Below are 27,427 nucleotides of genomic sequence, written 5' to 3'. Positions count from 1 at the left end.
ATCTGGGCAACTCTACTTACCTGTTGTGCCACTAGTGAAACACACAATGGAGAGGTCATCAGGCTGCGGGGGCTAGAGGAATGAGAAGAGGTGTGTGTTAGGAAGACCCTAGGGCCAAAGATACCAGGACCAGCCCCATGTCTGTACTGAGGTGAGTGATGTGGCTATGGGTATTGCTGGGTGTGCATGAATGCCCGTGCATGTGGTAGTTGGAAAGGTGGGCAGGTGAGCTCTCAAGAAAGGGGAAAGCTGGGCGCTGGAGGCTCATCCCTGTAATCCTAGCAACTCAGGAGGCTGAGATACAAGGACCACAGTTCAAAGTCAGTCCTGGCAGGGAAGTCCATGAGACTCTTATCTCCAACTAACTACCAAAAAGCCTGGAGTGGAGCTGTGGCTCAAGTGGTAGAGCACTAGCCTTGAGCTCAGGGAGAGTGCTCAGGCCATGAGTTCAAGCTCCAGAAATGGCACACACAAAAAAAAAAGAAAGAAAAGAAAAGGGGGGAAGAGGTGGAGTGTACAGACAGGTTCCACAAGCCTGACACATTCCTGTTGCTTCGCCCTCCTCTAGTCTGAGCTAAATTCTCAGGATGAGGTTGGGCTACAAAGGCCATATCCAGGTTTCTACTGAAGACCTTACCTATCTAATAAGCATGGTTCACGGTTGGTTATTTTCTCCCAAACATTTGAGGTTAGTCTCAGGAACATATGAGGCTCAGTAATTGAGTCCATTGCATCCCCAAGACGATTGTATCAGACCCTTGTCCTGGTACTGGGCACATGGCCCTTGCTTGGGTTACCAGGAAGAAGCCCACATAGTTGGTCTGAACAGAGAGAGATGACACATGAGGTGAGTTGAAAAGATGAACAAAATTTTCTTCAGATTAAGTTAGGGAGGGGAGTGAGCCCATGAGTCCTCTCTGGGAGAGGACTAAGCCTGTGCGTAGGCACAGAGGTGGAGGAGACATGCTGAAAGTCAGAGGGCAGTTCTCTATGGCTGAAGCCTTGCATATATAAGTAGACAAATACATAAGGGTACAAAGGAGACCCTGAGAAGAAGGGCTGAGATCTACTCTGCCTATTAGTGAGGAAGCTCAGCAGGGAGGGTGACGCTTAGAAGGGAAGGAGAGTTGGCAGAACACCTGGAGACCGGAGGCCTTGTTAGAAACTAGAACCACCTTCATGGTCCAACCCAAGGGACAGCTATGACTCAACTCCAGGCACTATATATGAGGCTGGCACACAGGAAAGTTTGCAGCCCGACGAGGAACAAAAATTAGATGCCACAGACCAGTAGGCCCAGACATCCATTTCTGGTTCTGTTGTTGCTTCTTTCCAGACCATACTCTCTGGGGAATTTAGTACATTTGAGGAGGTAAAAATAAGACTTCCCAGAAGTGGCACTGTGACTCAAAGTGGTAGAGTGCTAGGCTTGAGCAAAAGAGCTCAGAATAGTACCCAGGCACTAAGTTCAAGCCCCATGACTGACCAAAAAAAAAGACTTTCCTAAGAAAAAGTTACTAGAGAACCAAAGGTAGCCTGGAATGGCTACTGCTTTGTCTCTCTCCCAACATCTGACTCCTGTTCCAGGTCCTTTCCAGGGCACTCAGCCCATAGAAGTTCTGGGCAACTAAACAGACATTCCTGAGTCGAGCACAGATGGCTCACTAACAAGGAGGTGCTTGTCTGGTCTCTCTCCTGAGCCCTGTGAACAGCAAGGGCCTCTGGTCCTACTGATCATCTTGCTCAACAAAGGTCTATTAGAAGATCAGCTTACCACAGGAGCTTGGCGATTCTCTTGGCCACAATCCTAAAAGAAGAACATACTTTTTTGAAAAAAAAAAAAAAAAGCTCAAAGTTCTCATCAATTGAACATTACATAGCACAGTAGGTCTTGCTCTTGTACCAACCCACAAGGTCAGGACACCTTACCTATATAGACATGGCAAATATCATCTGAGTGGCACTGCTTAGTCAAGGTCAGAAAGAGAGAGACAAACAGAGAGAGAGAGAAAAAGAGAGAGAGATGAGGGAGAAGAGAAAGGGAAGAAGGAAGGAGGGAATGAGGGAGGTAGGCCCTCATTTTATACAGGGAGCCTGGAGGCCCAGAGAGAGGCCAGATGTACACATGCCAATGAGTTTTGGACATGTTGGGCTGAGAACAGGCTTGTGATCTAAGTGTCTATGGGCATTCAGTGCCAAGGGACAGGCAAGGGAGGCCTGCCTGTACAGGTGTGTCTGTGTAAGCTGCGAAGGGGTGCCATTGCACAGGTATTATGGGTACCGTGAGGAGGGGACAGGTAGGCATGAGAATAGCTGCTGGGCACAAGTACCCAAGTTCAGCAGAGCATAATACTGTGGGCCAGCTGCTACTGAGCAGGGACTGAGACCCTAGCGGCCAGGATGCCCTGTACTCCCCTAACAGGCCACAAGCTTCCACCAACCTGTTGTCTTCAGGGAGGTCAAGAACAGCACAATCACTTCTGCTGGCTGCTGGGGAGCTGGGTCCTATTAGTTGGGTCTCATTAATAAGAACCTTTCCAAGATTCTTGGAACTCATGGCTACAGTCCTTGGACACAAATAGGCTCCAAAGGCTGTGGGAATGACGTCCAGGTTGGTACTACTGTCCACCTGCTTGTGCTTGATGCTATTAGAGGTGCCAGTCAGAGCTTTCTATTAAAGGATGGCTGGATGCACCAACTCCAGACTCCAGGCCTTTCTTCAATGCCTCCTTCTGCCACCCCCCCCCCCCGCGACAAAGCCTGCCTTGTCCTGACACAGATACATGCTGATCCAAGGCAGAAGAGGGGCAAATAACCAGCAGCTCTAACTCAGTCAGCTATGGCCCAGCAAACAGCCTGGACATGGACTCTTACCTCCATAGACTGCATGGACTTGATGACCACCCCACTCTTCTGCCCCCTCTCTCTCAGGGCTTCGTCGAATGGCTCCATGAGGATGATCAGGTTGAGCCCGGGAGTCTCCTTCCTCTCCACATGCTCTAGCAGAAGCACTGCCTTCTGTGGCTTATCCACAATCACGGTGCAAATGCCCGCTGCAGGACCATCAAGGAAGAGTCCGGCTGTGACTTTTGATCAGCATGTGCTAGGCAGCCACACCGTGGACCGTGTGTGCCACAGCATGTACGTAGAAAAACATGTCAGGCAGGCTTTGGGGGTCATGTGTTGTATGCTCAGGCATGTGTCATGGAACTAAGGGCAGAAGGCCAGGGAAACTCCTGCAGTGGATGCCTCTGCTTTGCTTCAAGCTTGGGTCTGTCATCCTAGGTCTGTCTAGAGTGTTTAACACCACCAACAAGGATGCCTTAGAATGTCACAGCCTATGGGAGGTTTGTACAGAGGCTTTTTGGTATCCCAGCCCTGTGGAAGGAATTCCCAGGTGCCTTTAGTGTTTTCTGAGCTCAGAAATGAAGTGCTTTCTCTGACATTCAGCTCAGAGGCAGGTAGGACTGGTTGTCAGTGTCAGAAGGGAGGGGCAGTGGGGCTTACCAGTATTGATGATATAGCGGATAGCCCCAGGGCCCAGAGTGTCATAGAGTGGGACCACCACCATGGAATACGTGTAGCAGGCAAGCTCTGCAATGATCCACTATGGAAACAAAAGGTCAGCGGGGGGAAAAAGGAGATAAGAAAAAGAACTGTGCTGCCCCACAGGTTCAGAGAGACCACAGTCCCTACTTTAGACCCTATGCCTGAATCTCTACATAAAGCAAGGATTCCATAAGACAAATGAGTCATTCCTGCTCATCCACAGCCTTCGGATTGCACTTGCCCCATGGACTTCTCTAACTCCTGGATGTCAGGTCCAAACAGTGCCAGGAGCACTTCTAGGCCCTGTGTGGCTTGAAGGACAGCTATTTATTGGACTGGGTACAATATGGATGGATGTTGGATGGAGTGTCTAATGCTGATGCAGAGCAATGCTGGGGGTAAGGGGAAAGGGGGTGCTATATGGCCCTTGAGTTTCCTTTTTTTCCCCTTTCGTCCCAGACCCTACGAAGGGTGGGAAGACTGTTTTGTGTACCCAACCCTACTCCATAGATAGCTCTTAAAACCACTCAAGACAGGTTCTTACCTCTGGCCGATTTTGTGCAAAAACACCAATAAACTGATCTGTTTGTGCTTTACAGTTGTGCTGGAGAAGTCCAGAACCCAGAAATTCGGCCCTGTTGGCCACCTATACACAGATGTGGGGAGAGATGAGAGGAAAACAGGCTCTCAGCACAGGAGAGTTCTATAGGTCTGACAGACCTCCCTGCCTCCCACCCAGGTAAGCTGAATCCCCCAAGACTGCTGACAGGAGTTGGCCTGTCTAGGCCAGAAAAATTACAAATGACCCTCTGAAGCCCATCCGAGTGTCCACAGGCCCCTACCTGCGAGTGCCAGGTATGCCTGGGTGGACAGGGTGGGGGCGTGGTCTCTATCACTTACCTCCTGGTAGGATAGCCACTGGTAAGGCTGCTTGGGCTTCCTGAAGCCAAGGCAGGGCCCATTCCCTGCAGAGAGACAAGCAGGACTTGTGCCAGGGAGGAAGACTGGTAGCTATGCCACCTGCTCCTGCCTCTCAGGCACCTGGATGGACATCCTGTACTGGGTGTGTCCATGTGCCCAGTAGCATCCCCCTAGATGCCTGCCTCACCTGCTTGTAGCCCAAGGTCTAAAGCAGGCGACAAGACATGATATGACATCTCCCCAGGGATTAAGCAGGCTTAGAAAGGGGACTGATGCAGTGCCCAGTATGACTTGTGTGACAGCTTTTACTACTGCAGACCCAAAAGGACACAAGACACTCGGGGATTACCAGATTAAGGTGGCAATCTGCCTGGGACCACCTCCCTTCACCTTATAACATACTGCATGGCATGTCAGAGGCTCAGGTTCGAGCCAAGGCTGTCAGTGGCCTGACAGCTCACCCAGGTCTGTTCATGGAGGCAGGGAGGATAGGCTTTGAAACCTAGTAGGTTCAAGAATTGAAGCAAAGCCAAGATTAGCCCTGCACCACACAAGGAAGCTGTTTCTTTGACTGCTGGGAAGAGGTCCAGGAGTGGTTCCTTTCTGCTGACTTGAGCACTGCGCACATGTCCTGTGCCTGACGCCTTGCTGCATACCTACTACACCCTTGTACCTGCCTGATGTCTGCCACAGCCCCTTCACACCTCCACAGTCCTGCTCACCTGAGATGCTAAGCCCACGGTGGAACACTTGGTACATGGTCCTGGCGTCATCGTAGTAGTGGGTAAGCAACTGAGAGCTACCCCAGATCACAGACCGCCGGGCTCCACCACTGTCCTACAAGCCAAACACAGCCAGAGAAACTGTCTGAGTCAGGAACGGATGTTAGGAATAGGACCCCTGGATGCTCTCCTGGTCTACCCAGTCAGGGCTGAGATGTATTCTGTGTACACTCACACACACATGGCCTGTGAACACCTCAACAAGCAGTCACTCTATCCGTATCCACCTAAAAATTGGCTAATGCACACAGGCAGGCCTAGCATCCCTGTAGACCACACCCACATACATCCAACACACACAAAATTCACACAGCAGGTCAGCCTATACTGATTGTCCAGAATTTTCCATAAATCTTCCTGCCCACCCATACAGTAGAATTGGGAGCATTTGTTGGATTCAGCGATCTCCTGCCAAGGTAACTCCTACCTGTCACCTACTGATCTAACCCTAGGTTATGAAATCATGTGAGTGGAGTCTTTAGCTTAGAAGTCTGCCATCCAGCACTGACACGCTGAATCGGTTGATGACTATGCTGAAGGTACTTTCCTTTCCCAGAAACAGAAGCCCAGGAGGCTGTGAAGGGAGAACAGGCTGGATTATTTCCAATGGGAGCAGGTAGGGCAATGTGAGCCTGGGCCCTCAGAGGAGCCAATCAATCAATCAATCAATCAATCAATCAATCAAAGCAATAACCAACCCAGGGTTGGAGGTGTGGCTCAGCTGGCAGAGTGTCAGCCAGTGAGTGGAAGCATCAGTTAACAAGTGTGAGTCCTGCCTTAAACAACAACAAAAAAGGTGTGTGGGGGGAGGGGTGTGTGTGTGTACAGAATCCAGAGTGGGAAATGCAAACAAACTCTACTCCAAGGCAAGGGAAGGAACTTAGTTTCTTCTCCTACCTCTTCTTCCACTTCAAACTTGCTATCTCTCCCTGGGCTTCCCAAACCCAGAACTCTTGTATCACAGCTCTGCCTGTTCTCTGAGTTCCATTTAAGCAACCCTGGGCTGGCCCAGAGCCTACCACTTCTTGGAACATTGAGTCTGAGGAAATATTGTGTGCACTACACAGCAAACAGCCAAACTCAAAACCACAAGCAGCTCTTCACTGTTTTGGAGTGGAAAGTTCTGTTTGGCTAGTACATTCTGGGCATAAGTCCGGAGAACAAGACTAGGAAGCTGGAAGTATACCAATCACATCTAGTTAGCACCTAGGTGACAGAACATAGTGAAAGACAGGGACAGAGGAGATTGGAGGACACACATGTGGTTTTATTGGAGATAAGAGTCTCACAGCCTTTCCTGCCTGGGCTGGCTTTGAACTGTGATCCTCAAATCTCAGCCCCCTTAGTAACTAGGATAACAGGGTCCTCTGTGAATAAACCACCAAAAAACCAGAAGTGGTGCTGTGGCTCAAACTGATAAAGAGCACTAGCTTTGAGCAAAAAGAATTCAGGGACAGATTGCAGGCCCTGAGTTCAAGCTCCATCACTGACAAAAAAAACAAAACAAAATGAAACATGCTATCCACCCTGAGGGCCCTGTGGCTTCTCCAGGTGAACAGTAATTATTATCTTAACCAAAACACTATTCTTATCACACCAGATCCTTACCACACCTTAGGAAATAACTGCTCTTTCGATAACCTATTTAAAAACCAAAAACATTGAGATTCAGAAGATTAAGAAACTGCCAAAAACCACACAGCTCACAAAGGTATACCAGGCTCCAAGCCCAGCACTGTTGGTCCTCAAGGCCACTTTTTTTTTTTTTTTGTCGGTCGTGGGGCTTGAACTCTGGGCCTGGGTGCTGTCCCTCAGCTCTTCAGCTCAAGGCAAGCGCTCTACTACTTCAACTACAGTGCCACTTCCGGTTTTCTGGTGGTTTATTGGAGATAGGAATCTCACGGTCTCTCCTGCCCGGGCTGCCTTTGAACCACGATCCTCAGATCTCAGCCTCCTGAGTAGCTAGGATTACAGGCGTGAGCCACCAGCGCCCGGCTTCAAAGGCCACTTTGTTCATCATCACTCTGCCCTTCTCCTCTGCCTATCACCAACACAAGTCACCATCTCCCCACCCCAAAACAAAAATCAAAACTGAGTTTTATCCATACTTGTGCCTCTGTACACATCAGTCCTATCGAAAGGATACTCTTGAGATCCAAACCCCTATTTGGCCTTCCCCACCAGCAAAAGACTGCCCTGTTTATGACCACCAAGATGTACTAGCAAGAGCAAAAACCAAGGGTTGGGCATGTGGCTTAGTGGTAGTGCTTGCCTAGCATGCAGGAAGCCCTGGGTTCAATTCCTCAGTACCACATAAACAGGAAAAAAATCAGAAGTGGCGCTGTGGCTCACTTGCTAGAGTGCTGGCCTTGAGCAAAAGAAAGCTTCAGGACAGTGAGTTCAAGCCTCAGGACTGGCAAAAAAAAAAAGAGCGAAGTCAAGATGCACAAGAATGTATATATGTCATGATAACATTGATTGTCCAGAATTTTCCATAAATCTTCCTGCCCACCCATACAGTAGAATTGGGAGCATTTGTTGGATTCAGCGATCTCCTGCCAAGGTAACTCCTACCTGTCACCTACTGATCTACCCCTAGGTTATGAAATCATGTGAGTGGAGTCTTTAGCTTAGAAGTCTGCCATCCATCACTGACACACTGAATCGGTTGTGGGGCTTGAACTCTGGGGTTGGGCACTATCCCTCAGTTCTTCAGCTCAAGGCGAGCGCTCTATCGCTTAAGCCATAACACCACTTCTGGTTTTCTAGTGGTTTACTGGAGCTAAGAGTCTCATAGACTTTCCTGCCTGGGGTTGGCTTTGAACCTATTCCTCAGATCTCAGCTTCCTGAGTAGCTAGGATTACAGACGTGAGCCACCAGTGCCAGGCTCATGATAACATTTAAAGCTCATGACAGAACCACAAACCAAACTGGGAAACCAGTATGAGAAGCAGAAGCTTCTGGTTCTTTAGTTTCTAATGGACTGTGCGAATATATTATCAATGTGAATAGGATGAAAGTTTAGAGGAAAAAGTAAAAAAAAAAAAAAAGGCAAAAATTTTTTCTTTCTTTTTTTTTGTGGGGGGGAGGTCTGGTTGTGGGGCCTGAACTCTGGGCCTGGGTGTTGTCCCACAGCTCTTCAGCTCAAGGCTAGTGCTCTACCACTTGAGCCACAAGTGCCACTTCCAGCGATTTTTTTTTCTGCTTATGTGGTGCTGAGGAATCAAACTCAGGGCCTCATGCATGCAAAGCAAGCACTCTACCACTGAGCCACCTTCCCAGCCCCAGCAAAAATTATTTCTATAAGCTTAATAAAGAAGCAGCTCTTACTGGTCCTTTAAATGTAGCCTGAAACACTCTCATCTGCTGAGCCACGGAATTGTCTTGTGAATTTCAGTGCTCTGCAGGCAGAGCCCTCAGATGGGCTCAGCTTTGGGTCCCCTGCACCAACCACGACTGGAACACACAGTACTTTGCTAAGTCCTTTCACTTTGGGCCTTGGTGTCTTTCTTGGTATCTTTAGGAGGAAATTTACTTGGCAGCTTGAGAACCTGCTTAGCCTACTGAGACAACAATAGGCCAACGCCCCTTACCCAAGAAGCACACATCCCAGAGGCCCAGTGCAAGGTCAAGGACAGTTCCTGGGAGAGGGTGAGGAGTCTCTGGTGGGAGACCCTGCCCAAAGCTGCTACAGAACTTGTTGGCTGGCAGAATTCTCTGGGCCACTTGAGGTCAAACAAACCCTGAGTTTGGCTTCTTTCTACCTTCAAAATGCCCACTGTCAGCCAACTAATTGGTAGAGCCTGACTCCTCCCACCTTGCTTACCTCCACCTCCTCTGATTGCATCTGGAGGTCGCATGGTGGTTGCAAGGCCTTTGGACGGTGAGCGAGCCAGTAGGCGAGGACGGCAGCCAGCGCACCCATACTCACGAGGGTGGTGGCTGAGAGGCTGCGGAAGAACTGGCCCAAGTCATCCAGCTCGGGCAGCCGCAATATCTTCAGGATCTCCTGGGTCTGCATCTTCTCCAGAAGTGAGAGGATAAGCTCTGTAGGAGACAAGACGCAGATGAGGCAGGATCCCCAGTGGGCAGAGTGGCGAGGCCATGGCCCGACACAATGAGGGGCAGTCAGACCTAGGCTAGTTGGGATGTTCAGTCTCCTGGGGCAACACAGCATACACCCAAAGGGGTGAGAGTCCAGAGCCTCAGCTCTCGTCTGTGACCATGGGCCGTGCTTACATTTGGGCTGATGGGTGCTTCCATATTTTTCAGGGGCAAGGTCTGCTCTGGCAGCTTTGGACATAGTGTCTCTTGGGAGCCTGTTCTGTCCTCCTTGGGCTCTTCAGAGGTAGCAGAGGGAAACAGAACAAGATACCAAGGCCCAGAGAGAAAGGGCTTTAGCAAAGTATTGTGTGCACCAAGCACCTCTTGCGATGTTGCAGACAGTGGCCAGGGTTCATCATCACTTACTGCTGCTGCTGCCCCAATTGGGTATGGTGGGCTTCTCAGGGAGACACAGGGGATACCCCTGGCTAGACAGTGACAAGACTTCTGGTGACTAATTTTCATTCCTGAAGGTCATAAGGAGCTCCCATGTCCTCCAGTTAGCCACTAAGTAAAGAAGTATCAAGAGAGTAGAGGTACATAGCCAACCAGGTTCAGGGCTCTGCATGTTGTCTAGGACTGAGGAAGGTACTCAGGGTGGGTCAGGAGTCAATGCTGGCATCCATACAGGACCCTTTTGTTTTGCTACCCAGGAAGATGTGAAGCTAGAAGCTTCAAGGCAGGGCAGGGTGGGCTCCAGGTTGCTTCACAGTACCCACAGTCTCCCTCCCCATGGGTCCTCTGCCCTTGGAGGCAGTCATTGTTTCTTCTTGGGAAACAAAAAGAAATGCAACAGTGGCCACTCTGCAGTCACTGGACAGAAGCCAAACAACTGCTTGACCCCTGAGGGAGGAGAGATCTGCTGAAATTCCAATAAATGGTATTTGTGCTAAACTGTAACATTACCACACGGGCAATGAGGTCAATGATGTGCAAAGTCACTGCAGAGAAAAAGAGAGAGACAAAGAGGAGGAATGGATGGAGGGAAGAAGAGAGAGACAGAAAGGGAGAAATGGAAGAGGACTTCATTTTAAGTCCCTTCTGCGTCATTTATCAGCTGGGCACAGTTGGACACATTCCATGTTTCCAAACCTCCACCTCCCCAATTTTAAATGGGCACAGTACCACATGGGCACAAAAAGTTCCTCATACTGCATCAGATAGGATCCTAGTCCCACCCAATGGGACTGCCCAGTCTAGGAAAACAGAGAGAAGGTCAGAGGCAGGCCTGGCCCAGGCTGGTCCAAACACTGGGCAAGAAGCAGTTGGGCCCAGGCTATAGCCCCATGGGAGCTCATGCTATACAGATGCACCTAACGTTGTCTGAATAGCTTACCAAGGCCCCACCGATGTGGGTGCCTGAGTTCTCTAGTGCTGCTGGTTCATACCTGTAATCCTACCTACTCAGGAAGCTGAGATCTGAGGTTCACAGTTCAAAGCCAGCCTAGGCAGGAAAGCTGGTAAGACTCTTATCTCTAATAAATCACCTAAAAGCTGTAAGTGCAGATGTGGCCCAAGTGGTAGAGTGGTACCCTTGGGCAAAAAAATTCAGGTCATGAGTTTAAACTGGGAGACTGGCATCAAAAAAAAAAGGAAAGAAAAAAAAAAAGAAAGAAAGTGAGCTCCAACTAGGAAGGCATCCTTCCTGAGCTGCTGGGCTAGAAGCCTTCTTAAATGGGGCACACCCACAGGAGCACCCCACTCCATCAATCAAATTAAGGTTTGTTTTGTTTTTGTTTTTATTTTTTTGCCAGTCCTGGGACTTGAACTCAGGGCCTGGGAACTATCCCTGAGCTTCTTTTGCTCTAGGTTAGCATTCTACCACTTCGGCCACAACACCCCTTCTGACTTTTTTTCTGTTTATGTGATACTGAAGAATTAAGCCCAGGGCTTCATGCATGCTAGGCAAGCACTCTACCACTAAGCCACATTCCCAGCCCCTCAAATTAAGGTTTTATATAATCAAATCAGAGGCCCTGCTACGAACTACATGGAATCCACCTCTTCAGGGAGGGTTCTAGGCAGATGATCAGCTGGCCTTCTTGGGACACTAACTTCTGTATACTGCAGATGGGAAAACCAGGTTGAAGCCGGGATTTTTCAAATAAATGATTTAGTGGAAAATTTAGGCATGCTCACCAGCTCTTAGCATGGACTCTGAGCTGGCTGATCTTTCCTTTGACAAAATGAATTGACTCAATGGGTTGAAAAACCAAGGCCCAAGAAACCCCTGTCCAGCACCAGCTACATGGTGCAAAATGTTTTAAGACAGAACCTGGAAGACTATCTCATGGCCACAAATGCCTGGCCCTTGGCAGTCGCTCAGAAACTCTAAGCTGCAGCAGAAAGTGAGTATCTGTGGCAGTGGATAATAATAAAAGTTGTTATAGAGCATATCCCAGATTGGCCATATGTCTATCCATCCACCTACCTACCCACACATCCATTCATCAGATAGACCCTTGTGTGGTCTCTGCTCTTGCCTAACTCAATGCTGGGTCTGCTGTTGGTCCCACTGTGGAATGGTGGACATGAGGAAATAGGTCGTGCTTTACAATGTGGTCTAGGCTTTGATCAGGGAGCCAGAGGGAATACCTGTCTTACGTAGAGTGAATCAGAGTAGGCTTCAGGCAGGAAGTGGCACTGATATTAAGACTGAAGGACCAAGAGGAAAGGGTGTCTCTCAGGCAGAGGGAAATAAATATGCGAAGGCTGGAGTTGAAAGAGTTCATGGAGCACTCAGGAACTGAATATTCTGTCCAGATAAGAAAAGTCTTAGATCCATGAAATGCTGTACAAAGGTCAGCAGCCTAAGTCTGTGATGCTGGCCTCTGGGACAGGCTGAGCTTCATAGTACAATCTTCCATGGAGGCAAAGCAGGCCTTGTCTAAACTTCCTGCTGCCTGGAAAGCCTTTTGCTACACCTGGCACTGTTTGATCTTCAGAACAGCTCTTATGTGTTCACTTCTGGAAGTGGAACATGGGGATTCTCTCTCTTCAGTGAACAGACACATGACAAGCCACACAATCAGAACTCAAGCTGAAAGTCACTCCTTTGTGTGGTTCATCCACCCCCAGCCAACACTGGAGCCTTTCCTGCCACCCATCCTCTCTTTCACGATGCTGCTAAAACCACCACAACAAAAAAGAAAAACCTAGAGCCAAGTGCAGGTAGCTCACACCTGTCATACTAGCTACTCAGGAGGCCAAAATCTGAGGATTGTGGTTTGAAGCCAGCCCAGGCAGGAAAGTCTGTGAGACTCTTATCTCCAAAATACTCAGGAAGAGTCAGAGTGGCACTGTGGCTCAAGTGCTAGAGTGTTACCCTTGAGCACAAAGAGCCTCAGGGACAGCACACAGGCCCCAAGTTCAAGCCCCACAACTGGCAAAAAGAAAAGATAAAGAAAAAAGAAAAACCTGGCTCCAGTATGCTCAGAAGAACCTTGGCCCAGGGTCCTGAGATGTGCAGGGCCACCAGAGCTTGAATGTTGAGTCGGGTAGGGGGGTCCATCATATCTTGTTTGCCCTGTGTACACCATGGGTGGGCTCCCTCCTGGCTGTCATCAAGAATTTGCTGTCTTTTCCTGGCTGCATTTTCCTCCCATTTGGGATGCTGGAAGGCAGTGAGTGAGAGACGTGGCTGTCTCCTCCTCCTCAGGTGAGGTATCCATCCTACGGAGGCATTTGCCAGGGACTGCGGCTGCATGGCTTTGAGGCGGGGTCTGTGCCCCTCCTTGGCAAGTAGGGAATCCCATACTTCCAGGTTTGTTGCCCTACTCGAGACATTCAGAACCAACTTGCGTTTGCCCTGAGATTCTCTCCGGACCTGGGAGCCACTGTTGGGCAGAACTGTGAGTCCAGGTCCTCTGAGGACAGTGGTTTCTGAGCCAGCCCACGCCACCGAGTCCTTGGCATGAGAGAAGGCAGAGACTAAGTCTGGGAGTTTGGTCTCCTCTCATTGTTTCATGGGGCCTTAGCCTCCTCTGACCTTTTCTCTGCTGATAGGGTGAGGTGAGGGGGGTCCCTGGAGTTCCAGGCGTGGCTGCCTTCTTCCATGCCCAGGAGGCTCTCCTGGTTTGTAGCAGCTGTGTGGGGAGAAGGTGTGCAGACAGCACCCAAGGGGATCCGTGGAGCTGGCGTTGCCAAGCGAGCGGCTGTGTTTGTAAATATTCACCTGGCAGGAGGGCACAGCCTTAGCGAGAACAAGCCTTCCTCCCCTCCCCACATACCCTGAGTCTTTCTCTCCAGCACAGACCCTGTTCATAATACCAAGTGGTGGCACAGGCTGGAGACACTGGGACTTCCTTCCACCTTCCCGTTTTCTGTGCTGATTCAGATTGCATGGAGGAGAGTGAGCGGTGAAAGTGATTGCTCTTACGATCAAGGACAGGAAAAGAACAGCAAGAAGGGGGCCATGGCAGGAAGCATACTGGCTACAAGGCAATGGAGTAGCAGAGGCAAAGCCTGAGAACATAGCCCTTGTAGAAAAGGGTTCCGGGTCAAGTGGCTCAGCTTTAAGAATCCTCTGTTGATAAGCCTCCCACCTAGTACACCAGGCCTTCACAGTCTAGCCAATGGCTCTGGACAGAAGGACTACTTCCTAAATACCTCTCAAAGCTGACCCCTTCCTCATCCAAAGCTTCAGGCCTAATCTAGAAATGATCGCTGGGTACAACCCAGATTCACACACCAGACTCTAACTGTGCTTTCCATGACATCTCAGTTGTTTTTCTGATACACAGCTATGACCAGATCATACCACTACTCAAAAAAGCTTTATCTGGCTCCCTATTTTGCCTTCGGACCAGACTCCAAACTCATCATGCCAGCCCTGAGACCCTCTGGGTTCCTTCTTATTCTTTCTTTCCTTTACAATCACCCCCATGTCAATCTGCATCAGGCTGGGGTAAAGGTTCTTATAAGAGGGTTCTGGACCTCTCCAAACCTCTGAGGTCTCTAGAAATAATAGGGAACCCAAGCTAAGCCACTGAATGGCAAAAAGAACTTCATCTCCAAGTAAAAAGCTCCCCAAAGAAAAATCACAACTTCTCTCCCTTGCCCAGTGTCCTTAACACACAAGTTTGGACAAAGCTCAGAAAGGAGATTCTGGTGCAGGACTAACCTGACTTAGAATTTTGTTAGCAGAATGGCCTCAGGCAAGTCAGTGCATCTGTCTGAATCATATCTCATACGAAACCATGGGCAAAGAGAGAGTTCAATGCCAGGCACATAGCAAGAAAAGCAACTCAGGAAATAGTAGTTACTAAAGTGATTACTCCATCTCTTTGCCAGCCAAAGAGGCTCAAAGACAAGATGCAAAAAGAAGACAACATTCACATCACCCTACCTTTCCAGCAGGCTCCTGGCACTGAGGAGGTGACTGAGCTGATCCCACTAGAACCAGCCTCCATTTATAGGGCCTGTGGGGCCCAGGGAAAGAGGTTACCACATCTCAGTCAGAGCACAAAAGTGGTGAAGGCCCTGCCCTGGAGACAGCCGATAGCAACAGCCGCCTGCTCTGAGAAGCCAGGTGGTGGTAGAGACGTTGTTAGTGGTGGTAGGAGCTCCCTGGTGGCTGTGGGAGCAGGTCTGGCAGGGACTAGGGCACAGAGCAGCTCTTGTGAGGAGTTACTGGCCCCTCAAGGCTCCCACTGCCCCCCCATCTGCCCATGGGGCGGTGCTGGCTTAGATCAGCTCAGACCAAGCAACCAGCCTTAACCCTCCCTCTGCCAGTGTGCCAGGGCCTCAGCCACACCCCTTTGTATCCTCCCCACCCCCCACCGATCTTCAGCTCTGAAGGAGAGTTTGCCAAGGGGTTTCTCACAGGATTCTCTCTTTACACATCCATCTGGACACTGACTGGGGTCCAGGGGCTTCAACCATACAGTGGGGATGTGCCCTAAGTATGAATGTTGGGGGGGTGGCAAGTAGTGGGGAGTGTCAGGTGGGGTTGCCAGATCTCTGGGGCTGAGGGAGGAATGTATCATCCCCCACTTCCACTCTCCACCCCCACAAGGTCACAACCGGTCCACAATGGGAAAGGAAAGAAACGGGGCACAATCTCAGATAAAATATCTGCTCAGGGATGCACCCAGGAGTGACTCCAGGCCAATGATCAGGCTCAAAGGCAGAAGACACTAGCTCATCTTCTTATAGATTGTGAGGCAGCTCTCATCAGCCAGCCACTCCCCGAAGACTTCTCTGAAAGATACTGCTTCCATCCTGCAGTTAGAATTGCACTCCAGGCCGGGCACCAGTGGCTCACACCAGTAATCCTAGCTACTCAGTAGGCTGAGATCTGAGGATCACGGTTCAAAGCCAGCCCAGGCAGGAAAGCCCATGAGACTCTTATCTCCAATTAACCACCAGAAAACCGGAAGTGGCGCTGTGGTTCAAGTGGTAGAGTGCTCTCCTTGAGGTCAGGCCCAGAGGTCAAGCCCCATGATTGACAAAAAAAAAAAAGGGAAGTGGCGTTGTGGCTCAAGTGGTAGAGCTCCAGAGTTCAAGCCCCACGACTGACAAAAAAGAAAAAAGAAAAAGAATTGACACTCCATTGTGTTGGAAACAATCTTGAGCTCTGAATTCCTACATGGCTTCAGACTGTAATACCCACTGAGGTCCCAAGACTCCCTGGGAAGGAATATCTTGCCTGGCAACTCTGGAGCCTGGAGACTTGCAACACCTTCTTGGAGCTGATGAAACTTTTTTTGGTAGTGCAGCTTGAACTCTGGGCCTGGGCGCTGTCCCTCAGCTCTTCAGCTCAAGCTGAGCACTCTACCACTTGAGCCACAGCACCATTTCCGTTTTTCTGAGTGGTTTATTGGAGATAAGAGTCTCACAGACTTTCTTGCCTGAGCTTGCTCTGAACCGTGATCCTCAGATCTCAGCCTCCTGAATAGCTAGGATTACAGGAGTGAGCCACTGGTGCCCAGCTGTGGTCAAGCTCTTGACACTGCTCATTCCACCATCTGGGAAGTGGTCACCAGTGCCTCAGTGGTCCTCACCTGGAAATAGCCCCAACACTCTCCAACCTACCATGATGAACACATCTGCCTATGGGCCCCTCACAGCTCTTCCCCCTTCTTCTTCGGCAAGATCTTTACTGTTATCCAGACATCGTCAAAAATATCCTCCAAATTTCCTTTAAATGCTTCTCAGGGATGCTTTTGGGGCAGGAAATCCAGTGGCCACATCCTCATTCCTCGTTGGTAGAAAACCATGGAAGAGGCATAAAGCTGAGGGAATGGTTCTATCCCGGGGAAGTATATGGTCTGTGGCCAGGCCAGCATAAGAAAAGCACAGGCCTTACCATCCTACCTGTGCAACCCTGACCTGCAGAGTCACACACTGGAGACTGCCACCTACTCTATCCATACAAGAATTCAAGCCTGTCCCAACTGAGATAAGGGCTTTCCTTTTTCCTCTTTGTATTTATTTTTTTTAATGTGCCAGTCCTAGAGCTTAAACTCAGGGCCTGGGCACTGTCCCTAGGTTTTTATGCTCAAGGCTAGCACTCCATTCACTTAAGCCATAGCTTTACTTTTGGCTTTTTGGTGGCTAATTGGAGATAAGAGTCTCATGGACTTTCCTGTCCAGGCTAGCTTTGAACCATGATCCTCAGATCTCAGCCTCCCGAGTAGCTAGGATTACAGGTGTGAGTGACCAGTGACTATCTCCTCTTGGGTGTTGATTAGATTCACAGATGACTGGGACAGAGATGGGCCAAGGACCTCCCCAGCTTGGGAATTGCCAGGAGAGACCCACTACACATCCCCCATGAGATAGGGCCAGGGCACGGGGTTGCTGAGTTACGTGGTGGCTCACCGCCATACCTCCCTACGGAGCCTGATTATAGCTCTGAGGTTTGAATTAAGCCCTTTGAATGACGCTTTGCTCTGACTGGCTATTTGGTGGGCACCTTCCCCACCTCCCCAAAGTCTCATAGCTCCTTTACCCGCCTCCTCATGACGATACCTCTTAAGAAGCTCACTTGTCCCACACTCCTACCAACAAGCACCAGGAACTCAAAAGTATGAACAACCTTGAGAAATAGAGGAGGTAACACAAACACAGTGTCTTTCCCAAGCTTGGAGATAAAAGGTTGTCCAACAAAATTCTCAGAACAGAGGGATGACAGAGGTTAAACTACGGAGGTGGCAGCTCCTTTGGGAACATTTAGAGAATACGATGATGACCAGGACTACTGGCCTTTGGATGACGCAAGGTCTCACTGTCCTTTCTTCTACACTATACCCTAGGGCAGGGAGCAGAAGCCCAGGGATACTGGAAAAGGGTGTGATCACCACCCAGGCAGAGGGACACCTTCTGGCTAGGCCCTACTGTGCAGGGAGCCAAGTCCTGTGGCTGCAACATGATCCTTTCCCTCCCAGACATGTCCATAGTAGGAATATCAGTATCTTGGCCTCGGAAACAGTGATCCATTTCCTCACTGTACCAGACTGAGGACATGCAGCAAGCCCTCGGGTTCGAGCTCAGCAAGGGACACATCAGCTGCTTCTAGCAGGACTGTACTGTCAGAGCAGGTGTCCGGGGTGTAGGCAGGACTGCTTCCTCCAGCTAGGAGAAGGTTCCTTGAGGTAGGGAAGGTCTTGGCAAGAGATGGTTGGGGTAACTGAGATAGAAAGAAGCAAAAAAAAAGGTGGGGGGGGGAATCTGCTTGCCTCTTTACTTAGAAACAGGGAGATGCATAAGACAGGGAGAAATGCACAAAATACAGGTAACAAGAACATGCTCCGAGCAGGGTAGGACAGGATGAAGAGCAGTGTGGCAGAGCAATGGCGGGTTGAGACGTCACAGGGAGAGTCTATAAGATACTAGGGCACCTGACAGGAGTGCACCGCAGGGAAGGAGACCCAGGCTTGGCTGCGGGAGGAGGCTGGCAGGATGGCATATATAGGCCTCATCTGTTCCGCGTCACTGCCCACAAGCCAATGGCTGCGTACCAGTTCACCTGACCCAGCACCCTGTAGTCTGGAGAGGTAAAAGGCTTCCAGGTAAGCTTATGTCCCTCTGTTCCTGCCACAGGGACTGCTGCTACAGCCAGAAGCCTGTGAGGATCCTTGACTCACCACTCAGGTGTCAGTGTGTGTGTGTGTGTAAATATTTGGTTTGCCTTCAGTTCAGGCTACATTTATTTTCTGGTACATTTGATAAATAGCTTCATTTTCAGACTGTCCCATACTGTGACAAAATTTCTCCTGAATGCCACAGGAACACACACACACACACACACACACACACACACACACACACACACACACACACACACACACACACACCCTGAATCTCCCCCAATTCAGTAAAAGGTAGTGCTATCTGCCACCTCTGAATCTTCCCTCTGAGGTCAGAGCTTAGCCAGCAACAGCCAAGGCCTGTCTGCCTGTGAGAGCATCCACAGGGTTAATAGGAGACACAAGCAGGCAGGCCCTTCACAGGGGCCAGAGAAGTGGGAACTCAGGCCTCCTTTTCAAGACCAGGATGAATGGGGAATATGCAAATGGTGGGCTCCCTAGGAGCAGGGAGCAGCAGGGGAGGGCCTGCTCTGGCAGTCCAGCCTCACTCCACTCTGGGGCCTGTCACATGAAAGGGTTTGTACTCCTGCTGCTGGCTCCTGCTCCAGGTCAGGCTGGGGCTGTTCTTACCAGAAAACAAAAATCTCTTTCAGACCAAACCTCAATGAGGCCCCAGCTGGCCCGAGAAGACCGTTGGACATTGTTCCCGCTGACCAACTGCGAGCACCCATCCCTTGAGTGCTCACTTTTCACCTACAGAAAGAGCCCACCATCTTTGGAGATGGAGTTGGAGGCCTCTTGACGCCATGGAGGACAGCACTTTGTAAAGTTCAGGAGGCTGGAGCAAAGAAATAAGCTGCCCTCTCGCCTTTTCCCAAGGCTCTGTTTGATTTATGTCCTTTTCAAAAGCAACAGTCACTAAGAGTGGGATAGCAATCTTTATCTTGTCTAAGGAAGACCCCTGGAAGTCTCAGAGTATTCAATGTAAATGTGGAGAACATGGGAAGAAAGGACTGAAAACAGTGTCAGGAAAGAAAAGGACCTCGCGGTGCATAAGAGATAATTTTGTGGGTATGAGTGTATGAAAGTGATGGGAAAGTTTCTTAGGAATGGCTGAAAGTAGGTCATCTCTAGGGTGAGAATGACAATGGCCTTTACAAAAAAATTTAACCTCCCACACACTTATTAAAGTCTCAGGGGCTTGAAGTCTCTCCTCAGGACTAGCCCACAGACAGAGGCACAGCCCCAAGGAGCGGGGGGATTATATTTGACCCCTAAGGCTTGGTTTACAGGCCTGGGAAGTAAGTTAAAGGTCCAACTGTTCCAGAAACGATTTGTTAACCTACCTGAGACTGGAAAGAAGCCTTTCATTAATATGTAGGTGGGTGGAGTACTCAAATTCATCTGGTGGCATTTCAGGACCTTGGTGGGCTGCAGAACTTGAGATCTCATCCTACATTTAAACTTACCTTTTCTTTCCTCTTCACTTCTGGCTCCCTATCCCTGCCCACTCCAGGACTCAAGACCCTGAAATCTTTTAGGGAATGGGAAGTTGAAGTCTGTCATTCCCTACATCCTGTTTGTGTGTTGTAGGCCTAGGTCTGAGCTCTCTTGGTCTTGTTCAAACAGGGGGAGGGCGGGGGGGGGGGAGAGGAAGAGAGATAGAGAGAAAGGGAGAGTTGTTGGGGGCTTGAATTCAGAGTCTGGGCACTGTCTCTTAGTTTTTTTTTTTGCCCAAGGCTAGTGCTCTGCTACTTGAGTAAGCTCCACTTCTGGCTTTTTGCTGGTTAATTGGAGATAAGAGTCTCACAGAGTTTTCTGCCCAGGATTTCAGCATCCTAAGTAGATAGGATTGCAGGAATGAGCTACAGGTGCTTGACCAAAGAATAATTTTAAGAGCTGTTTATCATCAACTGGTGTCCACAATACTGATGCCCATCTGTGCCCTTGAGCTGTGTGGGTGTGATTCTGACAGAGACAACCATCACAAGGTCAGGCTTCAGACCTTTTCAGACTTCGGAGGCAGGAATGTTATTTCTCTGGCACTCCTAGGTACCAAAATCTGTGCATTAAACACTACATGAATCTCACACCCCCACAAGACTCTCACTAACAGGAGACAATGACACAGCAAGACCATTCAGCCTAAGAGGACATATAGGACCAGCTCACTTAGGACCTGATTCTGCAATGGGAGTGGTGGCAGGTGTTGTATAGATCTCCTACAATTCTAGGAACACAGGCTTTGTTGGCTTCATAATTCAAAGAAAACACTTCAACTCTGGTGAGCCAGCATCCACTACCACTTCCCTCCCCAGTTCTTACTGCTATTATTATTATTGTTGTTGTTGTTATTTCAGAAGTACTAGCGTTTGCTACTGGGTTTGCTAAGTAGGTATTCTACCACTAGAGCCATGCCCCCATCCTGTTTTTAGTTGGGACCACATAGTATGCTCACAAGACTAAGATACCAAACATGTTTCTGAGAATTCAGAGAAAGGAGAAATCAAAAGGTCCAGGAAGTCAGGCACTGGTGGCTCACACCTGTAATCCCAGCTATGCAAGAGACTGAGATCTGAGGATCGTGGTTTGAAGCCAGTCCAAGCAGGAAAATCTGTGAGACTCTTAACTCTAATTAAAACCACCCAAAAGTTGAAAGTGGGGCTGTAGCTCAAGTGGTACAACACCAGCCTAGGGTAAAGAAGCTAGGGAATAGTGCCCAGGCTAAGTTCAAGCCCCAATACTGTTGTTTGTGCGTACACACACACACACACACACACACACACACACACAGAGGCAGAGGAAAATATAGGGTATTTCTGACTAGATCCAGAAAAAGCAGGTCATAACCTATCCTGTGTTTTGACCTATCATAAGGAAACTGAGGACCCATGCAACCAAATCCTTACCCACTGGCCCACTGGCAGAGGGAAGACCTGCCTACTCAGAGCCAGGCTTGGAAGGTAGCCTGTAGGCAAGGTGGTGGCTGCATATGGGTGAGTTAAAGGAGCCTTCCAGAGAACCACATTCGATCTGCTAGAAGGTAGGCACCAACCACACTAAAGTTCTCTGGCCACTAGAACTGGGGTCTAGTTGGACAGATGGCTTCATGAAACCCCAGCACTAGAAGAACAGTGGGGGGCAGAGGTACTGCTTCTTCCAAAATCAAAGGGGCATTCTAGGCCTGGATGGGTCCTAGCCGTGTCCTCCCTTGATAAACTTGCCTTTCATGGGCCTCAGAACACCCCTGACCGCCTCCAGCCAAGCTCCCTGTCTAGTCTTACCCTATTTTGATGTTCCACCTCAGCTCTGACGTCCTTGCCATATAGCTTCTAGCTGACCTTGCTGTCCAGTCTCTGGCTGACCTCACAGTTAATTGGCCTTTCTGCCTATTCATTGGGATCTGTGGTCAGTGCCCAGAATGGTTTCCAGGATAGGGGTGAGTGGGCAGTGGAAGAGTCTAAACCTCAACAGTCCACATGTTGGAAGGGAAAGTAAAGTAGGGTTGTGGATCAGAGGCTTGGTTTCTTGGGATTCACCCTCTGCCCAAATGGGCAAAGCAATCTCTATCCACCCCTCCCCCCACAAAGGCCACTGATCAATCACTAGGTCTGTTCCTAGTCCCAAGAGGCGCCAATTCGGATTTGCTTGTGCCACAATCTGAAAACTGAGGAGGGGATTGTTTCCTGTGCAGGCTTAGTTTCTAGTTATGAAGCCCCAGCTATCTTGAAATGCAGACCTGACAGGGCAGAGGGAAGGCCAGAAGCTAGTTGCCACCCCTCCCACCCTCCCACTCTCCGAGGATACTCCCTAGCTGAATACCTGGACCAGGTGTGGGGAGAGGAAGGGAGTGTTTGGAAGAGCAGGTGAAAAGGGTCAGGTGGGATTACCTAGAATTTGAGATCTTGAAGGATTAGACGTTACTGATTTATTGTCAAGATAGCTCAGTTTGGCTCCCATAGCTCAGCTCAGTTCTGTCCCCACTCACTTCCCCACATCCCAGTCCCCAGTCTCTGGGAATTGGGGGCTGCACACACAGTGAGACAAGAAATGACCACACCCAAGCAGGCAAGTAAGTAAAAGATAGAGAACTACCCTGGGCATCCCAAAGGACAAGCCCAAGGGCCCAAAGCAACCTCTCCCCCACAGTTTCCTTCTGTCTCTCTGCCTCTGCCTCTCCGCCCCCCCCACCCCTCTATCTCTGACATTGAGAAGTAAACCAGGGTGTCACACTAGGCTCTATCACTTGAGGTACATCCCCAGTCCTTTTTTTGAGTTAGTTTGTTTTTCAGATAGGGTCTGTTTTCCCTTGCCTCTGCTTCCCAAGTAGATGGGATTACAGGCATATACCACAATGTCCAGTCCATAGCTGCTTTACCTTCTTAATGTAACCACAACACAAAATAAAGTCAATAGGGCTTGGCCTGGCATTTTAGGCCTAAGAACCCATCCTGGCTGGGCACCGGTGGCTCACGCCCTATAATCCTAGCTACTCAGGAGGCTGAGATCTGAGGATCTCGGTTCAAAGCCAGCCCAGGCAAGAAAAGTCTGTGCATGACACTCTTACCTCCAATAAATCACCAGAAAACCGGAAGTGGCACTGTGGCTCAAGTGGTAGAGCACTTGCCTTGAGCTGAAGAACTCAACGCCCAGGCCTGGAGTTGAAGCCCCCGACAGACCAAAAAAATAGAACCCATCCTGGTGAGCCAAGCATACTCTGTCCTTAACTCCTGGAATGCCTTTTCTTTCTCTACAACTCTGCATGTTGGAATCCAAACCCACTTCTGCCCTGCAAGTTGGAAAATGTTGGCTGATTCACAGTTCTTACAGGTAGCTTTCTCATTAAATTTGCCTGGGTGTCCATGGCCTACCTAGTGACTGGAATAATGGCGCCACATTTGCACCCTTGTGGGAGGATGGGAAGAAAGCGTGAAGAGTCACTGTGGTATACAGTAGCAGGGCTCAGTGAAAACGCAGCTAAGTCAACATGTCTGCAGCCACCTCACCACTTCCCCGCAGGTACCTGAGTGAATTCTGAGTACTTACTATGTGCTAGGCACTGTCTAGATACCCAGTACAACTCCTGGAATGTAAATGCTCTTCCTGCAAACAAGTCTGTCTATGGGACAGCCCCTGGTTATATCAGGGGCTGTAGCTGAGCCAAATTCAGTCTTCTGAAGGTCAAGAGTCCTTAGAATCCAAAACAAAACAAAAACGAACCCAGCTGGAGCAGAGGCCCGATTCTGCTGCCCCCTGGTGTCAGTAGTGGTGTCAGTGAGCTCAGACTGAAGGATCATTCCTAGCCAGGGACCTGGCAAAAAGGTCCTGAGGAAGCCATGTGCCCTTGGCTCACGCCTATAATCCCAGCTACTCAGGAGGCTGAGATCTGAGGATCGAGGTTCAAAGCCAGCCGGGGCAGAAAAGTCGTGAGACTCTTATCTCCAATAAACCACTAGAAAACTGGAAGTGCGCTGTGGCTCAAATGGTAGAGAGCTCGCCTTGAGCTGAAAAGCACAGGGCTATCGTCCAGGCCCAGAGTTCAAGCCCCATGACAAAAAAAAAAAAAAAAGTCCTGAGGTGAAATCTTCCCACATGGTAAAGGACTTTATATGAATTCTAGACAGGTACCAATTCTTCACTGCTTTCTTGGATTCCTAGATGGACCCAGACCTCATGCTAGGCCTTTATTGTGGATCCTGTGGGTGGAGGACCGAATCTGAAGGGGCTGAGCTGAGTCAGAGTGTGCAAATCTGTCTTGGTATAGCAACAAAGGAAAACTGTCAGATTCCTGTCATCATTCTCTGGTAGCCCTGGTTTACTCCCAATGGAGCCAACCCTCCCATAGGGCAATGAGCAGGGTTAGGGCCTTCATCTCTTCTTTTTCTGGAGAATTGCCTCAACTGAAGCCACATCCATTCTGAATTCATAACATCCTAACACCTCCCTCCCGCCCCGCCCCATATGCCCCCTCCCCCATTACCACATTCCTGCCTCTCCCTAGGACTCATTCTGGCTAATGTGGCTAATTAAGAGGGCTCCTCTGGGTCTCTCACCTGGGTTCCCAAGGCATAAGACCCTGAAACATCCAACCTCATCACAGTTCTCTCTGCACACTTTCACTAGTCTGACTTCCCTAATTGGAGTTTGGCCTATGGGCTTCTGACAAATGCTCCTGCGTCTTGTAAAATGGATGTCTCCAGGGGTCAGGTATGAACTGAAAAGACTTGAGCCCTGTACAAGGACCTGGGGCTGCATCAGCCTAGATGAGATAGTGCCTTCCTCTTGCGGTGGTTACATTTTTATCCACCATGAGTGGTGCCTCTTTCCGGTTTGTACAGTTAAGCACAAGCTCCAGTCCACCGCTCCCATCGTCCATCCTCACAGGGAGGGCATATTTTCTTATGCCAGGCCCACCATCTGACTCATTCTGAACCTATTTGTCTCCCTGTTTACTACTGAACATACAGGTGACAGATGAGCTGGTCCAGGTCTCAGTACAGCCCAGAGCACATGGTGCTTCCCACAGTAGACAGTTCCTCATCCAAGTGGCTCCCTTTCTCTCCCTCTTTCCCATCATTTTCTCCCCAAGGGCAGCTCCTGTGTTGTTTCTCAAGAGCCAGGTTGGGTGGAAAGAAAAATACATAATACTATTCAAAAGTGGCATTGCATTAAGAACGCCTTCTCCCTCCTACCCCCCTTTCTGGGGAGTAGAAGGGACATGGCAGCTGCTATAGGCTGCAAGAACAAATACATTCATTCTGTTATGCTCACTAAACACTTAGTTCTTAGCCCAAGAATCCTCTCTGTCCCCTCTGCTTCCAGAGGTCAGGAAAAAGTTGGGGTCCAGGCAAAGTAAAAAGAAAAGAAAAGAAAAAGAAAAAGAGGGTAGAAATGGTGACCTACAAAAGTCCCATCATGCTTCTGGGGTATTGCATCCAGCCTCAGCCTCTTATCCTGCATTAAAAACTGCTGACCAGTGGGCGCCAGTGGCTCATGCCTGTAATCGTAGCTACTCAGGAGGCTGAGATCTGAGGATCATGGTTCAAAGCCAGCCTAGGGAGAAAGGCCGTGAGACTCTTATCTCCAATTAAGCCACCAGAAAACCAGAAGTGGCGTTCTGGCTCAATTGGTAGAGTGCTTGCTTTGAGCTGAAGAACTGAGGGACAGTGCCCAGGCCCAGCATTCAAGAAAGCACCAGAGCACTTTGGGAAATGCTCCACAAGGAGGAAGGTCAGAGGCCAGTTTGAGTCAGGTACAATCCAACCCTGCCTGTAGATAAGGGCCCTACACAGTAAAGGGCTTCTTCCTGCCTTCCCCTCCCCCCACTCAGGTTGATGATCACCTCTTTTACAAGGAACTCTGTTACTCACAGACGTTCCCTCTGCAGCCACAGAAGACCAAGGCCGTGGAAAGCTGCCTCAGAGCCATAGCTGAATGGGGTCCACCAGATGGTAGGACAAAAGCATCCTGGCACTCAGAAGGGACTCTAAGACCGCCTCATCACTCAGACGATAAATGGGTGTTACCAATAGCATCATCATTGTCATTACTCCTCACCCTAGCTTTGGTTCTGTCCTTGTCTGTTATGTGTGCATCAGGACTGGTGTGGCTCTGCACAGCCTGTCATCAGACACTGGCAGACAGAAGGAGCTTAGGGCGCTGAGGGGATTAGAGAGGCCTTACTCATCCCCATCTCAGGGGAAGTGTCCCTGTGGCCTAACTCAGGGGAGGAGAGGAGTGAATGCCTGGCCCACCAGTCATCTAGGTTCAGATACAAGCACTTAGTAGCATTCGTTGATCAGTTAAAACCTCAGATGGAATCTCAAGTCAGCCAGTTATTAACCACGTGACACTGGACAAGTCAATGCATCCCCTGACCTCAGTACAAAGAGACAACACCACGGAACTCCTAGGAGTTGCTAGGAATAAGAAATAACACATGCAAAAACCTCAAGTGAGGATCTATCTCAAAAAGATCAACTTCCTCCCTCTCCTGGGCTCTAAAAGAACTTTATCCACTTCTGATGTGTCATTTCAATTTGAAGTAATAAGCAGCACTCACATTCTTGAGCATTTGCTTCCGGGCTTTAGGCCCTATGTAAACCCAATTTAAAGGTCAAGCACTTCACTTACATTTATCAGGCTTAATCTGTGGGGAAGGAGGGAGTAGCTGGAGGAGGGGGGTAGTGGAGACCCTTGAGTATTCTATACCCCAGAGGCTCACAGAGAGGAAAAGGCCACCTCAAGCAGTAGAACTGGCCCTGCAGCGAGCCTGTGGAAGACACCCCCTCCCCCGCAAGTGTGCGTATAATGGGCCCGGAAAAGTTCTGGGCAGGGATCCGGCCGGGATCTGGTCCCAGAGAGATGGGGAGGGGGTGGGATGAGGGGTGGCTCCCCTAAGGGCAGGTGTGTATGGGTGGGTGGAGGAACAACCTTGGGCAGAGCAGAGAGGGCTTCACAAAAGTCGGGTACTCTGGCTGAAGAGCCGGCAGGGAGGGGTTCCGAGAAAGCCGGGTCCCAGGTCCCAGGCATCACGGTTGACCTGCTAGGGCACCTGGCGGGAGGGGGTGGGGTGGGGGTGGTCGACACCCCCTGGGCTTCTGGTGGCTGGAGACGGACAAAGACGCCAGGAGTCTGTCTGTCCCAGCCTGGATGGGGGCGGGGCCTGATGTGATCGGCGGGGCCGGGAGGTGGTGGGGTCGCGGTGGCCGAAGCCCCCTCCCGCACACCCCCACCGGCCCCCTGCATCTCCACAAACGCAGCTGCTTCCAAAACGCGGCCTGGAGCTCCCGCGGGGACTGCGGGCGGCCCCGGGACCTTGAAGGGGCGACGGCTGGCCGCCGCGGGGCGGGTGAATCACCGGCAGCCGCGGGCCAAGTCCCCAGGCTTTCCTTGACCGGCGACCCGAGGTGCGGGGGTCGAGTGGGCCCGGGCGAGGACTTACCCGCAAACAGCCAGAGGGAGCCTCCGGAGACGAGGAAGAAGGTCAGCATGCCGGTCGGCCAGGGGCCCGGCGGCCCCGCACGGCCCCCGCAGCC

General features: G+C 50.1%; 1 protein-coding gene across 3 annotated transcripts in view; it reads right to left on the bottom strand.

Annotated features, from left to right (window-relative positions):
- Nucleotides 1-27,421, bottom strand: part of Acsl6 (acyl-CoA synthetase long-chain family member 6) — a 61,755-nt gene extending 34,334 nt beyond the window's left edge. Inside the window, exons 1-9 of one of the 3 annotated variants that reach the window (XM_013033796.1) lie at nucleotides 27,334-27,421; nucleotides 9,185-9,300; nucleotides 5,193-5,307; nucleotides 4,450-4,514; nucleotides 4,094-4,195; nucleotides 3,508-3,607; nucleotides 2,875-3,053; nucleotides 1,775-1,807; nucleotides 21-72 (exon numbers count right to left, since the gene is read on the bottom strand). In XM_013033796.1, the coding sequence (XP_012889250.1) occupies nucleotides 21-72; nucleotides 1,775-1,807; nucleotides 2,875-3,053; nucleotides 3,508-3,607; nucleotides 4,094-4,195; nucleotides 4,450-4,514; nucleotides 5,193-5,307; nucleotides 9,185-9,300; nucleotides 27,334-27,382 (811 nt within the window). In that variant the 5' untranslated portion in view covers nucleotides 27,383-27,421. Of the gene's footprint in view, nucleotides 1-20; nucleotides 73-1,774; nucleotides 1,808-2,874; nucleotides 3,054-3,507; nucleotides 3,608-4,093; nucleotides 4,196-4,449; nucleotides 4,515-5,192; nucleotides 5,308-9,079; nucleotides 9,301-14,704; nucleotides 15,011-27,333 lie in introns of those variants that run through there. The other 2 variants (XM_013033795.1, XM_013033794.1) reach the window with 2 other exon arrangements.
- Nucleotides 27,422-27,427: the final 6 nt, after the last annotated feature.

This window comes from Dipodomys ordii, unplaced genomic scaffold (assembly GCF_000151885.1).
Source record: "Dipodomys ordii isolate 6190 unplaced genomic scaffold, Dord_2.0 Scaffold177, whole genome shotgun sequence".
Lineage (NCBI taxonomy): Eukaryota > Metazoa > Chordata > Mammalia > Rodentia > Heteromyidae > Dipodomys > Dipodomys ordii.
The sequence above is the reverse complement of the archived record's forward strand: the minus strand, read 5'-3'. Positions and strand labels throughout refer to the sequence as shown.